Source organism: Prunus persica, chromosome G6 (genome assembly GCF_000346465.2).
Source record: "Prunus persica cultivar Lovell chromosome G6, Prunus_persica_NCBIv2, whole genome shotgun sequence".
Taxonomy (NCBI): Eukaryota; Viridiplantae; Streptophyta; class Magnoliopsida; order Rosales; family Rosaceae; genus Prunus; species Prunus persica.
The window spans coordinates 14952816-14971135 of NC_034014.1; the positions used below are offsets into that span (position 1 = coordinate 14952816).

General features: G+C 36.2%; 2 protein-coding genes across 4 annotated transcripts; both read left to right on the forward strand.

Moving 5' to 3' along the window:
- Positions 331-8124, forward strand: LOC18779771 (RNA-binding protein 39). The gene is made up of 13 exons (XM_007212750.2): positions 331-1214; positions 2057-2135; positions 2523-2579; positions 3071-3126; positions 3964-4192; positions 4692-4778; positions 4859-4933; positions 5125-5208; positions 5762-5826; positions 5903-6101; positions 6182-6270; positions 7509-7623; positions 7879-8124. The coding sequence occupies exons 1-13, from the start codon at positions 499-501 to the stop codon at positions 7912-7914; spliced, it is 1887 nt and encodes a 628-aa protein (XP_007212812.1). The 5' UTR covers positions 331-498; the 3' UTR covers positions 7915-8124.
- On the forward strand, positions 10191-14002 carry LOC18779195 (ribonuclease P protein subunit p25-like protein). 3 transcript variants are annotated; one of them, XM_020567456.1, is made up of 9 exons: positions 10191-10494; positions 10594-10724; positions 11590-11670; positions 11768-11856; positions 11959-12033; positions 12459-12520; positions 12633-12692; positions 12888-13061; positions 13610-14002. In XM_020567456.1, exons 2-9 carry the CDS (start codon positions 10599-10601, stop codon positions 13684-13686), a joined length of 744 nt encoding a protein of 247 aa, XP_020423045.1. In that variant the 5' UTR covers positions 10191-10494; positions 10594-10598; the 3' UTR covers positions 13687-14002. The 3 variants fall into 3 exon arrangements, with proteins under 3 accessions (XP_020423045.1, XP_007213021.2, XP_020423044.1); XM_007212959.2 differs by having other exon boundaries at positions 10192-10494; positions 10599-10724; positions 13601-14002; XM_020567455.1 differs by having other exon boundaries at positions 10209-10494; positions 13601-14002.

The window sequence follows — 18320 nt, forward strand, 5'->3', positions numbered from 1 at the left end:
TATTATCCGAAAATATTATCAGACGGGCTTTAAAAAATTTTCCAAGAAAATCAGGACTGCTTGAATTAATAATTAATGGGTATTTTAGAAATAATGGTGGATGAAAAGATAAGATAATATTTTTTCAAATTTACATAATAGATGAGAAGATAAAAGTGAGGACGGAAATAGGACGGAAAAAGAAGTAGCAACACTCAAAGAAATAGATAAATAGAATTTTAACCTCGTATTTTGCGCTTTTCCTATTATTTTTCTTGATGGATTTTCTCCCACGGGCTTTTGGCCTTCGTATATGCGCAAATTACATCCGGCCCTACATCCCAGCTTAATAGAGAAACACAGGAAACAACCGAAGTTCTTTCCCATTTGCTGAAACTCTTCAAAACCCTAGAACTATAAAAATTCCCAATACACAGCGTTTTATTGCTCCTTCTTTCTGGTAAACCTAGGGTTTCGCCCTAGCTCAGAGAACCTTGGCAAGCAATTCTGAAGCCAGCGATGGACTTCGACGAGTACGATTATCTGGAGAAGACTGTACAGGAGAACGACGAGCGGGACTCGAAGAAGAAAACGAAGAAGGACGGAACCGAGAAGAGTTACAGAAAAAGAGAGGTTGACGACGACGTTTCGGTCGGTGCCGAAGATGAGGATAGGAAGAGCAGTAAGAGGTCGAAGGGCGAGTACGAGAATGGCCGCGATAAGGATCGGCACCACAGAAGTGGTAGAGAAAGGGAGAGAGAGGGCGAAAGGGACAAGGACCGAGATCGTGACCGCGAGCGGGAAAGAGACAGAGACAGGAGTAGTAGAGATAAGGACAAGGACAAGGAGAAGGAGAGAGAAAGAGAGAGGAGGGAGAGAGATAAGGAGAGGGAAAGAGAGAGGAGAGATAGAAGAGAAAGGGAGGAGAGAGAGAGAAGAGAGAAGGAGGAGAAAGAGAGGTCTAGGAGGAGTGTGAGTCGATCCGAACGGGAAGAGAAAGATAGGCCTCGCAGAAGTAGTGACCGTGAAGAGAAAGAGAGGCCTCGCAGAAGTAGTGACCGCGAAGAGAAAGAAAGGGCTCACAGAAGTAGCGACCGCGAAGAGAAAGAGAGGCCTCGCAAAAGTATCGACCGCGAAGAGAAGGAGAGGTCTCGCAGAAGTAGAAGCCGCTCTGATCGTGATAGGGAGAGGGAAATTAGAGAAAGGGAACGAGAAATTGAGTTGAGAGAGAGCAGGTAAAATTAGTATTGATAATATGATTGTTTACTTCAATTGGGTTGTTTTGTGATGTTAGGTTCTCAATACTTTATCTGGTTTGCTCTTCTTAATGCCCGTGTTGGTACTTGCGTAAGTATTTTGTATGGTAATGTGGATTGTTTTGTGGGAACTACACGCAGTCTCGCACCTTCAAACATTTTTTACTTTAGCAACCGCTGTTCACTCGGAGTAGTTACAATGATGTTTTTTTTTGTTTAATTTTACTTTTAGATTAGGAAATTAATAGTTAAGAATGAATCGAGCTTTGGCCCCAGGATTGTTTGCCGGAACTTTTCTTTACCAGGGCATTATAGTTTTTGGCTGGTTACTCTCTGTTTTAAAGGAATTTATAATTAGATTTGACATATATCATGTTTTGCTGTGTTAGGTATTGCAACTCTCTCTTGTAGACGAAGATTTTGTCCTTCTCTTCTTCAACTTTCAATTATTACTTGCTGTGAGGAGTATTGAATTTTTTTGTTTTGGAGAACGTATTGAACTGTTGAAATTTGGAGAAAGTATTAAATTTCAATTGATATGCAGATATTCCGTTATCTTAGTAGCTGCGATTTCCTGTCAAGGTTCTTGCTAATAGTTAGAGACGTATTACAGTTAACAATATAATAATATGTTGATTACAGAAAGGGGTTCTTTTGCATGCCAACAAGTACATGGATTATATTAAGGGAGGGTTCTTGCCCTTTTTAATGCACCATAATGCCTAGGTTATGAAAAGTAATCCTTAAACATTTCATTTGAAAATGATAATTATATTATAATTTCAAATTATTAACTGTGTCAAATGACATTCAAATGCCAGGAGGTTTAAAGACAAAAAAGAAGCGGTGGAGCCTGAAGCTGATCCAGAAAGGGATCAGAGAACTGTTTTTGCTTACCAGGTATGTGGCTTGTGCCTTTGCTCTTCAATAAATTTATTTTAATTTTATTTGCAATCAAGTCTTAATCCTGATTCTTTTTAAAGGGTTTCTTGGTTTTCTTAGAAATTTTAGTTTCGATTACAGATTAATGCTATTTAGTAAATGTTGTTAAGGGATCAGTCAGACTCACAATAAAATAGTCAGGACGATATGAGAAAAATGAGAGTTTATTTCAAATGTTAGGATTTTTAAAGTCAAGTTGATTTTTACAGATATAAATATGCAGAATGATTGTTGATATGGGAACGTAATGAACCTAAGTTTGGGAACCTAACGAACCTAACCAAATTCTTTCCCTTTTGCAATTTCTCTGACTATTCTTTGGTTGGTTTAATCTGGTGATGACAGATGCCACTGAAGGCAACCGAGAGAGATGTTTATGAATTTTTCTCAAAAGCGGGCAAGGTTGGTTGAAATTCATTCATTCTTTTAGATTATTAGATGATTTTTTTTCCCTCTTGATGAAGGTTATGTTATATTATATATATAACCAGGTTTGCTACCTTTATTTTCTCATTTTGTGACATCTGAATTAGGATTCTAATCTTTTAATCCTAATACCTGAGAATAATTACAATCTTGTTGCATGAGACACTCCTTCACACATTATGGATGCATGTTATTGAGATTCATTTGCTTCCTGTTGCAGTACATGCTCCTCTGCCTTCAGTTACGAGTAATATAATGACTTTCTATTGTCTCAACATTCTGTATATGTGGGGTGAGTGAAAATATGCAAATGAGTTATGCGGTCATCTTGTGAACACCCCAAACTAGGTGCTTTATCACGTAGTGTCAATATCTAAAATATCTCTCTATAAGCCACTTTTCTTTCAATACATGAATTTCTATTTGGTCTTACATTTTTGTTATTCTTTCTTTTTTCCCACTTTCAGGTGAGGGATGTACGACTGATCATGGACAGGAATTCTAGACGGTCAAAAGGAGTTGGGTATGTGCATTTATATGAAACTATATTATAGTCATGTGTGTGTACTTTGTAAGATAGTTGTTTGCATATCATCCTTTTAGAATCAAGTTTAACAGTATTCTTAAATGGACTAGCAATGCGATAATGATGAGGGATGGTGGGAATACCTTGCAATCATGTTTAATCAATTCATGCTGCGTACTCAAGGTAGACGACAAAAACCTAATTTTTATCGCTTCCCGCTTTCTTCCTCTTCGTGTTTCCTGCTATAAGGGCACCGCTCTGCATCCCAGTGCACCTTTTCAAATTCTTCATTTAATGGTCCTCCCATTCTATTGTGGAAATTGGTAATGACTTGGTGGAGTTTATTTATGATAGCAGATTTTCTGAATGGTAAAATTTTAAGTGGGTAGAGCGAGTGGACAGTTTTATCTCAATTTCCTTTGGTTCTGGTATTTCATAAGTTCTAAGTCTGGTTGACATCTTAGTGCTCTTTCCAGTCCTAGTTAAGGCTTATTTGAAAGTTCACTGTTAATTTTCATGATTGGGTTTTCATTATTAAACTTTAGCTCATATGACTGCTTTTTTTTTTTTTTTTTCCCATGTGCCCTATCCTATTAGTGTTTTCTTGTAGATCAGTTTTTAATGTAGTACTCATGTTTTTTTTAATTGTGATGAGCTAACATTTTCTTTCATATGAGTCATCAGATTCATCAAAAGAAATTCAGCTTGAGCTCTCTGCCCTAGAGTTTTTGTTTCCCTACATCTCTTTGATATATGCTTTGTAAGTTTTGATTGCAATACTTAAGGTCTTGTATGTTCCATCAAACTTACTGTGTAGGGCCGTTGATACTGCAGGTATATTGAGTTTTATGATGCAATGTCTGTGCCAATGGCTATAGCTCTCTCTGGCCAACTACTTCTAGGACAACCTGTAATGGTAAAACCTTCAGAGGCTGAAAAGAATCTTGTTCAGTCCAACACATCTGGTGGGGCCGTAGGTGTTGCAGGACCGTATGGTGCAGTTGATAGGAAACTGTATGTAGGGAACTTACATTTTAACATGACTGAAACTCACCTTAGAGAGGTATTGCTACTTGGTTTGTCATCTATGTTTAGTTTTCTAAATATATGTTTACTTTTATGTGTATACAACATAAGCAACTGTCTGGCAAGAGGACATTTCCCTATATGGACACTTATATATGCATTTGTTCTCTGTGTAGGATGTCCTATCTTTCTTAAAGGCAGGATGTGTTGAGAAAACCTCACATCTTTTCAATTTTCTTCAACTTTGGTCCCATTTGTTATCGACAGTGTTGATTATTTAGGGCATATAATGGTCCCTTAGAGTTTCAATTTTAGGTTTTAAATTGAAGCTAAAATTGAAGCGACTAATCGATCCGAGACTAGAAACCTTAAGTTTATGCTCTAAATAATAAATCTACACTATGAAACAATCAACCTTTTCAATAAATGGGACTACTATAAACTAGTTGTTAACAGTATTTTTTTATCTTCAACTCTCTAATAAAATTAGGAGTTCTTTCCTCACAATATTTTTTTTATTTATGTTGCATGCTCAGATTTTTGAACCATTTGGTCCAGTGGAACTCGTGCAACTTCCCCTTGATCTTGAGACAGGACAGTGCAAGGGGTTTGGCTTTGTTCAAGTCAGTGATTACTTCCCATTTTCTGTTTAGAAGATTTTTATGTTGGTTGTTACTTATTTATTTGTTCATTATGTTTATAGTTTGCTCATCTAGAACATGCAAAGGCAGCTCAAAGTTTGAATGGAAAGTTGGAGATTGCTGGTCGAACTATCAAGGTTGGTTTGCATTTTTTATTGTAGATTTGTAGGGAAGTTGGATATTGCAAGTTTCTAGAGGGAAATGATAGCTTTAATATTTGTGATTTCCTGTCAGTATATCTGGTTGTACCTTCGTAACGATTTTATTTTCTTTTGTTTTTTTCTTTTGTGAAGATCCCATGTTAACACAGTTATTGGACACTATGTAGGTTTCATCTGTTACGGATCATGTTGGATCACAAGAGACTGGAGCAAAATCTGCAGACTTTGATGATGATGATGGGGGTGGTTTGGTGAGTTTCAATCTTTTCATTATGTTGATGAATGTTAGTACTTTCACGTATATTTTAAGCACTGATATTGATGTTAATGGAATAACCGAAGGTTGACAAATATAAGTATTGACAAAATATCAGTTTTCAGACTAAATGATGGAAATTTTAAATGAGGTATTCTGAAAGAGCATAAAATACTTCCAGTAATTGTTAAAAATAAGGGAACGTCGAAAAATATTGATATTTAATACTAAGCATGTGTATTATTTATATATCAAGGGGTTGACCTATGCAGTTGAGTAAATCATACTTTTGGATGCTTGGCTTCCCTTAAAGAAGATTAAAGGAACTTATAAATGACATGGAAAGGGGAAAGGGAAGGCTTTTTCCATCCTCCTGGATTGCAGAATTACAACAAAACAGATGAATCATGGAAGGATGGAGAATCCTGGAACAGTGAATTCCAATTGTGGGAGCCATATGTTGCCTGTTCTTGAAGTGTATAATATGAATGAATAATTCAATTTCTATAAATGTGACTTCCTCTGATGTGAAGCATCTTTCTTTGCAGTCTTTAAATGCCCAATCGAGAGCATTGCTAATGCAGAAGCTGGATCGCACTGGTATTGCCACAAGGTTTGTCTTCATTATTCTTCACTGATTTCAGATAATTATGTCATGATCTTGTTTCTGATTGTTTCTCTTTTGGCAGTATTGCGGGGTCTCTTGGAGTTCCAGTGCTGAATGGGTCAGCACCAAATCAACGAGCTGGTACTTTGCCGATCAATGGTCAAGCGGCAGTCTCTGCTCCAATTCTTCCGGCTACAGTTATGCCGTTTGCAGTCACCGAACCCATTGGAAACCCCAGTGAATGTCTACTATTAAAGAATATGTTTGATCCAGCCACAGAGGTTTGTGCTCTTTGGTAAAGATTGTTCTGCTTTCCTTCGAAGAAAAAAAATTTGTTTTGAAATTTAATATTATATTGCAGAGGGAGCCAGATTTTGATATAGACATTAAAGACGATGTTGAAGAAGAATGCTCGAAATGTGGCCGGGTGAAGCATATATACGTGGACAAGTAAGTACATAAATATATATATACATACTGGTTATGAAAATATATTATAAATATCTTGTTTGTGTGACAGTATTGGAAGATGTCGTTTGTATTAATGAAAATATCTTACAAATTTGGGCATGGCACAGATTGGTTTTGGAGGTAGGTTGAGGCCCAAGCTTCCAACCAACCAGACCTTACCGGTTTGGGAAAATTGGAAACTGAAACTGACTGAAGAAATTTCAACCAAGCTACCCCAACCCGATTCAACAAGGGTCGGGTTGTTCAGTTTCTGGGTTGTGCTTGAGCGTAGAAGCATTTTAAAAACAACATAACCCACAAGAAGACTACAGCACTTGAAATAGAGAGAAACCAGAAACAACTTGTTTTGATTTAAAGCAGAAAAAAAGAAAGGAAAAAAAAAAAGAGGCTGTTAGAGAGAGGGAGAGAGACCATAAGACGGGGTGTGCAAAGGAAAAATATGAAGCATGAAAGCACATACTGAACAAAAGCAATCTCCCGTTGGACATAAAATCAAGCATGCAGCGCATATTGAGTTTGTTATTCTTCAACAGTAAAAATAAATAAAAAATCCTAAATCACCTCAATAGATAAAGCACAGTGGATAATGAAAATCAATAGGGGTCATTGAATGACTGGTGAGACTTGATGGGATGGAAGACTTAGAGAAGAGAAACTAGTAGGGGGTGGTGGTTGGTTGAAAATATTTTAAACATTTAAGAGTGGGACAAGGACCAACCTGCATCTCCCACTGCGGTTGGACAGGTGTGTCTGGTTCATTAGAAATTCACCTGCCTCAATACAAATTGATAAGATGAGTTTACATATTGCACTAGTCAAAACCTTTAGTTGGCACATTTGCATCTTGCATCTGATAATGTAATTGTTACTTTTGTCACTTTATTAGCCTTGAGGGAGCCCCCTTTTAAAATCCTTTGGTGTGTTTATGGTACTTTCTAAGCATAAACAGTAGAGCGAAAGGAGGATTGGATAGCTCCTCAAAACCCTTATGACAGAGAACTCGAACATAAGTTTAGTTACGTTGAGTAATGAAATATTTTAATATTTTCCTGGTTAAGAAACAAGGGTTTTGTTAGAATGCTCTCCATTTTCCGATATTATTTCAGTTTGATGGTGTGGACAACTGCTTAGAGTACACACAGGCTATTCTTGCAAGCATGTGTTTGATTTCAAAATTTGAGAACTTCTTTTCCATCCTTTGTTTTGTTTAAATGCAGAAACACTGCTGGTTTTGTGTATTTGCGGTTTGAAACTGTGGAAGCAGCAGCTGCAGCGCAACAATCTATGCATTTGAGATGGTTTGCAGGCAGGCAGATTTCAGCCCTGTTCATGGTAATGTACCTCACCCCTGACGGAAGTTTATTTTTCCATTTCTGATGTCAAATATGCTTTTGGTAATTCTTGCATGGGTCTAAAATAATAAAGTATTAAAGACCTTGTGGACACACCTAGAACTGAACTCCCTGATGGATTTTGAATCCATAGGTTTTACAAGATGCATTGACTTTACCTTTTGGAGTTCTTTGTTGTACCTGTTTAATTGAATGAATTATATTGTTTCTCATTGACATTTGGTCTGTGCTGCAGCAACCGCAAGTGTACGAGGCCAGGTTTGGAGCTTAGAATGGAGTCGAAGTGTCTTCGTGGAGTTGTTTTTAGTTTACAGCTAGTCATTTCTTTGTCCTTTTAGGATACAAAATTTCCTAGTTTTGATCCTTACACATGTATGATTACATCGAATGCATGACACTCACTTGGTGGAAGAAAGTGTGTAATTTTGTACTCCAACCGTCTGTTTTATATCATTAACTAATATTAAGAGTTTAATTTATCTGTGCTGGTGTTTTTAATCTTACAAACTCCCCGTTATTTTCACCTTTGGGAATGGCGTTGTCAAACAATATGCGTAGTGCCGGAGACACCAACCGGGCCGAACTTCTAATTAACAGCCCGCCCACTTCCATAGAACAATATTGTGGCAACTTAGACCTAAGTGGTCATATTGGATCCTTGGGAACATGTTCATAAGATACCAACTAGGGGTGGGAAAAACCAAAGGCCAACCCAACAAAATGAATTGGCCGAGACCGATCTGGTTTTTGAACCCCATCTGCAAGTCTAATCTCATTCTCACTTGTGTCTTCCTTTCCCTCATTCTTGCGTAACTTCATCTCTCTCTCTCCCTCTCTCCTTTGCTCTTCGCCTTTCTTTTTCTCATCTGTGTATTATATCTCTCTCATGGCCTCTTCCTTGACATGTAACCTTCGATCGACATGGAAGATGACAAAATCAAGGACCTCATTGCCAATACAACATTATCTTTCTCATCTTGGTGCTACTGTTGCTCTTCTAGCTTTGTCTTGATAAATACCATCTTTGAACAATTCTAAGGGGTACGCTGGTGAAATCCATGTGTGAAACTCAGGCGTATCTTTTCCTGAGGTTGAGATAAAAGCTTATGGCCTGTTTCAGCTTCGGAGAAAATTATATGATGGTGCTCTAAATATAAGTGTCTGTATTCTACCATGTGTATGCTGGCTAAATATATGTTATGATGTGGAGTACCTAGGTCGATGACTTTAATGCCTGGTTGGGGACTGACTCTTAACTGGAAAAAGAACTGTTTGGATGACGGACTGGAGTGCTTATTTTTTCACTCTAGTCTAATCGTGTTTATACTATTTTGTAACTATTTTCTAATGTTATTGTTAAAAGCTTAAGTTGGGTTATCACGAGACTATAATTTCCTCTTAGGTGAGTACAAGCGATAGTCTAAACTACAAGGAGATGAGGTTTATACCAAGGCTCGTTTGGTTCACGGAACGGATTTGAGGGGAAATCACTTGCCATGTTGATTCATCATGCCAAGCCTAATAACATCTTGATTCATCAAAGCAAACTCTCATGCTAAGTCTGTGCAACATCAATACACCATCTTCAACTCTTCGTCTAGCTGCCGGAAACATTAGCACAAAACACACAGCCGCTGGAAGAAGAACAAAGTACTCCCTCGGGATGTTTTGGGCCTAGTTCTCGCTAACTCAAAAGAAAGGGGCAATGAATGTTTGATTACCCCAACAAACCCATATGAAATCAAATTTTTTTTTTTAAAAAAAGAATGCATTTAATGCTATATTGTAATTCTATGGGACAATATAGTCATGCAAAATGTGTATTTAATATTGGCTCATTTTCCCAAACTTTCATTTGAAGAGGAAAACAAAACCCAAATAGGAAGGAGGGTTTCACTTTCACCCCTACTTTTCCATGTATAAGATAAGACAACGATTTTTCATGCCTGAACTACCAAATAAGAGAAAGCAATTGATTTCTCATTCCTAAGTCTCCTTTCCTATGAACCAAACGGGGCCTATAACGTAGGGGATTCAATAACCCTCAAAATATCGTTGGGTAACTAATTTGCCAAACAATCACAATGTACCATTTTAAGGGTAAAATACAAATTTTTTAAATAAATTAACTTAAAACTAATTAACAGTTAACAACCCAGTCCACTACTTTTTACTTTTTATCTTCGCACGTGCCAAGTATCTAGTTTTTGTAAATAAAAAAAATTTAATAAAAGAAGAGGAGTTTGTTACACTCACATAAATATTCGAATATAAGACCTTTTTTCACTAAGCTAGGTTCGCAAGAGAGTTTAGTTTTAATTTCTGAAAGAAGTAAGAACATCTACTTGCCATTTGGGAGCTCCAAATTGTGATAGTTGGACTTGGTCTAAAATAGGAATTAGCGGTCTTGGTGGCGATAAGAGCGCGACCGGAAAAGCCTCTCTCTCTCTCTCTCTCTCTCTCTCTCTCACTCAGAAATCATCTGATCCATTAGTTATCTGATTTAAAATTATGCTTTTATTATATAAAAAGTCCCTCATAAAAAATAAAAAAATTATATATAAAATCCCTCATTTAAAAAAAAAACAATTATATAAAAAGTCAATCCAAAACCGCAAAAAAAAAAAAAAAAACAAAAAAAAAAACGAGGCTTTTGGGACGTAATTTCAAATCTGAAGCACAAGGCTTTTGAAAGCCGAATAAACAAACCCCAAACGCAGAGAACCCAAAAACAAAACAAAAAAAACAAAAAAAAAAAACCTAAACCACACACAAAACGCAGTGGTTGCTTTCTTTTGCCGAGCCACTTCTTGTTGCAGATTCTTCCCTCCCAGCGCTCTTCTGTAAAACGGTAACACCTACCCCTAATTCATATCTTCTCTCACTGTATTTCTCTTGCTCATGCCGTTTCATTAGGGTTTGTTTGTTGTTTGGTTTTTTGGGTGCGCAGAGCAGATGGATAAGTTCCAGAGGGTGGAGAAGCCCAAGACGGAGGCTGCGCCTATAAACGAGAATGAGATTCGCATAACCGCTCAAGGCAGAATGAGGAACTATATTACTTACGCCACCACTCTCCTTCAGGTTCCTCCTCTTTTTCCTCACTGCTATCCAGCCACAAACATGCCCTTTTAATTATTTTTGTTTCCTCATTTGTTATGTTCATATTGTACAACACTTTGTGTGTTTGTAGAAAAAAAACTTCTACCCTTGAATGAAAATGACTATTATGTTGGAATATGTAATTATTTTTTCTGCGTGAAATTTCCAAATTGTTTATATCTTTTTTTTATAATTAAGTATGGGGGCAAAGCCCCAAGAAACAGACTACACAAATTGGTAATTGTTTATATCTTTTAGTTCTGCGGGTCTCTCATGGTTTTGAATTGTACCACCCAAAAAAAAAACAGAGAGAGAGAGAGAGAGAAAAAAAAAAAAAAAAAGTCTTATGTTTTTTGGGTTACGGGAAATGGAGTGCCAAGATGACACTTAAACGATCTTTGGGGACTGGAAATCTAACAAAGAAGGATGAAATGAATATGAACTATTTTGTAGGTGGAAACATTAAAATTGATGCTAACATCCAGCAAACATGACAACGGGGTTTTTATTATGTCTGACAAGTTCTAACCTCTATTTGCCTAAAAACTACCACTTGTTTCCGATATCCATGTCAAACTTTAATCCTACACATTTGTGGGCATAGATTGGATTAAGTTTTTATTTGATTGCAAACATACTCTTCCCTCTCTTCTGGTCCATGTATTGTCACATGTTTAATTTGCAGTAGTTCTATATACATATTTGTTACTTTTTTGCTTTGGGTTTTCACAATTGAGGTAGAAGTTGCAACTTCAACTGCCTCCCATTGTTTCTGTCTGTGGTTAGTATTTTTCCACATTAAATCCTTTTTTTGGGCTCTACCTTAAAAAATTTGTATCTTCTGTAGGAGAAAGGGTCTGATGAAATTATTCTCAAGGCAATGGGCAGAGCTATCAATAAAACTGTGATGATTGCTGAACTAATAAAGGTGAGATAATTTTTCTGTGTGGCATATGCATGTGCTTCATGTGTGCATGAGCATTTGTGTCTATACTTATTTGCTGACAAAGCTCTTCTTCTTCCAGAGAAGGATTGCTGGTCTCCATCAGAATACTTCTATTGGATCAACTGATATTACTGACGTGTATGAGCCCCTGGAAGAAGGCCTGGATCGGTATGAAACCATATAATCTTCTATGTTTCTAAGCGTATGCTAATGTGAATTTTTTTATTTCCCGCTTGATATTTATTTGAGTGGTTGTGTCTTCTGCTGCAGTGTAGAGAGTACTCGGCATGTTTCAATGATCACTATTACTTTGTCGAAGACGGAGCTTCATACATCCTCTACAGGGTAAGTCATTTAGATTTCTGTTTGGATGCTATGGATGGTGTATTTATGGTGTATCATGAGTGTCCCGTTCTGGTCATAAGTGATCTGGTTTTTTACTTTTTTAAATTTGGTAACTTTTATTTGTCACTTGAATCATACGTAAGGTCCAATGTATCCTGAGGAATAACATTACTGGTGATTGGTGCCTAGAATTCCAATTATATCAAGCCAGCTAGAGCCTGGAGATGCACAAACATTGCGTTTTTATGTGATAAAATTCATGGTGTTTGTGTAAGTATGTGGTTTGATAGATTGTGTCTGGATCCAGGACAAAAATACATTAGAAATTTTTTTTTTATTCTGTGTGATTAAGCTATGATCTTGATTCCCTATATGGTTTTTAGAGCATCCCTAATTTTCTTTTATTTACTGGAAATGGAATACAGATACCAACCCCCTCTTCCGGCTGACCAAGTGAAGCCATTGAATGATTTTGAGGATAATGGAGGTGATAGATATGTTATTGTTTATGTCTATGAAGTTACTTCTATGTATAACAACTTCAATATATTGGTTTGTGATGTGTCTTCCATATAATGATTTGATTTCATGAAAATCAGAGGGTTCACCTAGATTCCGAGGCAGGAGTCGTGGTGGCCGAGGACGAGCTAGGGATAGAGGTATTCCTCTCTGCTCTAAAATTATTTATGTATTTTTGTCACGAGTGTCTTCATAAGCTCTGAAATGGAGTTGGAAATTCTCCCTTTTAAATAAATTAAATCTCATTACCCGTGATGATTTCCTGATGTCCTTCGTTACAAGTGTCTTAAGTTGCTCATGGGGTTATTCTTTGGTTCATGGTACTGTGAGTGCAGGAAACTACAATGGAGTTGGGGATTATAATGGAGATGGTTGGGATGGTGGGCGTGGTTATGGTGGCAGAGGTAGAGGCCGTGGAAGAGGTGGTTCTTTTAGGGGACGAGGAAGAGGTTATGGTCAGTCGGGTGGATACTATGACTATGTTGACGGTGCACCTGCCCAAGGTCGCGGTAAGTTCTTGGAGTAGTGATTTCTATGCTCTATTGTTATATGCATTTTATTTCCTCTACTGCAATTGCATTTTTTTTTTTTTGGACTGACTGCAAGTGCACTTAGTTCTTTGGCTTGCAGTAGTAAATGGAAATATTTTATTTTTTTGGTCGAAATAAGTGGAAATCGTTGTAGGTAAATCTGTTAGTGGCTGTATATTTTTCTCCATGTAACTAATAATGTAGTTTATCGATATAATTTATAGCCTTTTTTCTTTTTGGTTTTGTTTTGCCCCGGTTATAAGGACATTATATTTTTCGATCTGTCAAGTTAATTTTTTATTCATTACTTTCTCTCTTTCCTGGCCAACATGCTTTTATTATTGCTAATATCCTTGAACAGAATTTCTCCTCAGCAAAAAGTTTAGGAAATGGAAACTTTTGCACAGTCATTATTCTTAGCTATTATTTTCAGTTGTATTCTTTGCTACTCATCTGTGAACTGTTGGCATTTTCTTGTTAAGTTCAATCAATTATCTGATAGTAGATGTCCTTTGAAGGTCTCGCAGGGCGTGGTCGAGGCAGAGGAAGAGGCCGTGGTCGTGGTCGTAATACCAGATTGGAAGGACAAGCACCCGCTGCTTGAGCAGATGTTTACAAGATATGTGTGTGGACTTGAGAAAAAGAATGATATATGGGATGCCTGCTCTGCTTATATCGTCGTGAAGTTTGCTGATATATCTATGGGCACTGTCTTTCCTTTGAAGCTTATAAGTGTTGCAACCGTGATGCTTGAAATTTTGTTTTGTAGGTCTTGAGGTAGGAATGTTTTAGTAGTGTTTGCTAATTAAGGTTTTTTTATACACCTTACAAAAGTTGTAAAATGCTTTTTCTTTTTTCATAGAAATAATAGAGCAGTACATTCTTTTATTCTTAAATGAATATTGCATGCTTAACTCTAATAGTACTACTTGCGTTGATGCAAAGTTCAGTAACATCGAAGCAATGATTTACCAAAAGTATATGTCTCTCTCTTATTGTCTTAAATTTGCCACCAAATTGTCTTGAATTTGCACAACAAATCTAGAGTGAACGTCTATGTTTTGAAATTAGTCATCAACTTACTTAATAATATTTGGTGAGCCCGGTATTAGCAATCCCATCTAAGACTAGAATTAAATGAAACAGACATGGTACTAAATTTAGTTCAATCCAGTCCAAACCAAGCCTGTGTACCAAACGACCCCTAAGTGTTTAGTCAAGCCTAAAATTTAACAGTCTAGTAAAGTAAATCTAACTCACCCTATTTTGAAATATTGGGTCCGTCCTGCATTGATATATGTGTACTTTCACTTGGAATTTGTGACTATATCTTTTACTCTTAAATGACAAATTTGTCTTCTTGCATCCTTTGCATTTTGATATATTGATTCACGTGATGTGATAAGTTACACAAATTTTTATGACTCATATACTTTATTTTTGGAAATTAGTATGTTCTAAACTTGTCATAAGTGTCACGTGTGTTGTGATCTTAGAAGAAAGACTTTCATCAGAAATCATCTTAGTGATATTTTTTCTTCTCTTATCACTTGGAAACCAAATAGTGGAAAAGTTATTTTATGTGTAATGACAGCTGATCTTATTGAATTTAATTTTGATGTCCCTATTGAGTCTTATTATTTTTTTTTATGAGATTTTGGGATTGGGCTTGTTTTAAGAAATCGATAGCAGTTTTATAATTTATAAGAAATTAAAAGCCTCTTTGTTATGTTGTAAATGAATTTTGGGTGTATTTCTAAAGTCCAATTTACATAGGGTTTTTATTTTTTATTTTTTATTTTTATTTATAATTTGGGCTCCTATGTTGGATATAATAGTGAATCTCCCTAATTTGTATACCATATTTTTTATCCTCACCAAGAATCGTTATGGCTTGCAATTCTGTATTAGCATTCTGGTTAAAAAAATTTGCTAATCAATTTAGCTTTCTTAAGTATATTTGAGCTTCTCATCTTGCTTTAGATATATTGTAACTTATCATATGAAGTGAATAGGTATAAATGGTTGACCATAATATTCTCTTTTGAATATAGGTGCTTCTGGTTTATGCTTGAATGAGTTCGACGTGCCTCGTGAGTCATGACTCTAAATGCTAATGTCGGCTTTATGTTGACTTTTACGTTAACAATCGCAAAGACCCCTTGGTTCAGAGACAGCACACCAGAAAGAGCCCGAACCAATCTCTACCTCCTCCGAACTAACCCATTTCCTTACGCATCCACGTCATCATCGTCTTCCCCGAAGGACTACTGGTTGCTGAAACTCGAAGAGGACTTTTTTCCAGAAACACATAAACTTTGTGAATTCTAACATGGTGGAGCTGCTGGTTGGAGTTCTCTGTAATGTTGCTTGTAACGAACAATGTGACTTGATTTGATGAGGTATGAGGAAAAATCATTTGCAGTTTGTAGTTTGATTAATTCACCTTAAAACAAGTGTACTAAAGACTGTGATAAGAACAAGCCAAATTTTATTGAGGTACCAATAAAATTTTCTTTCTGCTTTTATCATATCTAAACAATAGAAACAAAAATTTTTCTCTAACCGCACAGACCTTGAGCCTCCCCCCTTCCTCTCTACTCTCTTCGTCCACGCTTCTTTGCTTTGACTCATAAATAATGGCGGACTCAGAAATTTTTCTAAGAATGGACAAAAATATATATTTTTTGGGAGATCTTTTATAACCAGGAATTTTTGGGCTGATTAATATTATATGGTATGACTTTTAAAAAAAAAAGAAAAAGAAATATGGTAGGATTTCATACGGTAGAAGAAAATAAAAATTTCTGATGTGCGTGGTAAGGATAGGCTCAATTCTAAGAGCATCCACAGTAGGGGGTGTAAAGTCACTTTTACATCCCCTTACACCTCCGGAGGGTGTAAATATGTTTTTTGCTCCAATGGAAAAAGATGTAAATCTAAGATGCTTAATTGTTTTGTGTATCTTAATTTGTTTTTGTGTTAAATTTGTATTTTGTGTTTACTTTATAATATTAATTTTTTTTGTATTAGGTTAATTTTATTTTTCTAAACAAATAGACCTAAAAATATTTAAATTCGGAGAAGATATGATTTCATCCAAAAAGAATCATTGGATCTTAAAGTACATTTAATCTGAATCGTTGGTATCTTCATTTCAGTCATATGTACGCTTTTAAAATTTGCAATGAATAAAAAATATGTTAAATTACTTTTACATGCTGTTTAAAAGAATAGAAAATAAATAAAAAGTCAAAAAATTGCCCCGCATGTGATTTTTTTTTACAGCAATTACTGTAGTCGTGGGTCCCAGCCTTTTATGCTGACTTTTCTTTATTTTCTTCTCTTTTTTTGGGTGGGTCCCGCCTGCAAAAGATGTAAAAATATATTTTATTTTACATCCCCTTACATCTCCCCATTGAAGACAATTCCGATGATAAGGGGTGTATATTTAACATACACCCCCCCCTCCCCCCCCCCCCCCCCCACTGTGGATGCTCTAAAAGATAAGTGAGTTAATATTTAATTGTACAATTAAGACTAAAATACAAAACCAGCATTGGGTTAAAGCCTAATTGAGCTCCTTCGTAGGTTCTCCATTGCGCACAAATCCCCCTCCCCTACTTTTCTCTCTTTTGTCCTCCCATCATCTCCTTTCCAACCCCCCTCCCCTCCCTTCCCTTCTTACCCACCCCTCCCCTCACTTTCCCTCTCCTTTCTCTTTTTTGTTTTTGTTTTCTTTTTTGCAGATCTAGGGTTCGAGTTTTTGATTTTCTTGGGGACAATGGCTGCCTTTGTTGGGTTGTTTTGAGGATCTCGGGTTCTAGCTCTTGATTTACTTCATGTGTTTTAGTTTTTATTTGTAATAACTACATCAACTCTTTTTGAGTTTGTTGCATGTTCGTAGCCTCTATTTGTAATTTTTTACCTGTGAGCATTAAAGATTGTAGTTTGCAGTTGTAGTTTTGTGCATTGTGGTTTATGCCTGACTTTTGCAAGCTTGTGACTTTTATGTCGAAATTTCTTTGGCCATCTATGGCTATTTGTGGAGGTACACTTGTGCGCTTGATGTTTCCGGTGGAGTCCTCTGTATTTGGATTAACCCTTTGTAGTTACTACTCTTCCGTATTTGTTATAACTTTGTGTGATTATGTGTATTTATACTGACTTTTGTGGTTAATTACCTTTGTGCTTGAATTATAAATACAATCTATCGTCTTTATCTATATAAAAAAATAATAATAAAAACAAAAAGAGAATACCAAGCGGCCAGCCTCAAACTTAAGTTTAACTTCATTAATTTTATTCCAAATTAAACCAAATAAAAGTAGACCTATTAATTAAACTTTGTACACCATTACCAAAATCACTTAGTCAGCAGCCTAATCCCACACACAACACATTGGCCGCCCCCCAAAAGAAAAACACAAGTGTCATTTAACTTCATTTTCCTTGTTTTCATAAATTCTTGTATTTTAGGAATTCTTTTTTTAATAAGCAATAGTCTGTACGACAATGGGGAAGAAAGTTTGTCACACACACACGACTAAGGCTCTTTTTTATTAAGCTAGACCAACACCAAGTATTTTGGGAATTTAATTTGAGTGTTTATGGTTATTCGAAAAAATATGATGTGGCTTAAAATTGATCACATTTGAGGGCACATCAGGGGAATACATCAGAACCTTTCTCTACATGTTCAGTGTTGGTTTGCTGAACATATCATGAACCAAGTTCGACGAAAGCCTAAGAATCTCAACTAAACAAACCATACACAAATTTGAACACCAGCCTTCTGGAACATTCGATTTCTTCTGGGAAAAAAAACACCTTATATTAAATGGAGTTGGCTTCATTCATGCCAAACTAATTATGGATTAGGGCTGTGCTTCTCCATTTGAACCCAGCATTCGTCTGATTACACTAGCAAACCCCCAGTCATGGTTCAACCCAAAACAAAACCAAAAATTAGTACTACTACAGCCATCCAAACTGTGCCGCCACCGCTGTATTCAAATAATAATTTGCTATGATCAAGTGTACGTTTTTACTTTCAAGCACTTAGTGTAGTGAAGTTCTTCGATTCCTAGTATTTTATTATTTCAATTCTCAAGTTTATTTAGTTTAAACTTATAGTTCTTAATATAAAGATTTTAGTCAAGTTTTCCTGCAAGTAAGTTTTAATTAGTCAATTGATTTTAAGACCATTCATATTATTCACAATTGGCTATCATAAAA

Bases quoted from the DNA above. Each gene is read 5' to 3' on its own strand.
- LOC18779771 (XM_007212750.2), top strand. From the start codon at position 499: ATGGACTTCGACGAGTACGATTATCTGGAGAAGACTGTACAGGAGAAC. The intron at 5,827-5,902 runs GTTTGTCTTCAT...CTCTTTTGGCAG, and splicing joins CGCACTGGTATTGCCACAAG to TATTGCGGGGTCTCTTGGAG. The intron at 6,271-7,508 runs GTAAGTACATAA...GTTTAAATGCAG, and splicing joins AAGCATATATACGTGGACAA to AAACACTGCTGGTTTTGTGT.
- LOC18779195 (XM_007212959.2), top strand. From the start codon at position 10,599: ATGGATAAGTTCCAGAGGGTGGAGAAGCCCAAGACGGAGGCTGCGCCT. The intron at 11,857-11,958 runs GTATGAAACCAT...CTTCTGCTGCAG, and splicing joins CTGGAAGAAGGCCTGGATCG to TGTAGAGAGTACTCGGCATG. The intron at 12,034-12,458 runs GTAAGTCATTTA...AATGGAATACAG, and splicing joins CTTCATACATCCTCTACAGG to ATACCAACCCCCTCTTCCGG.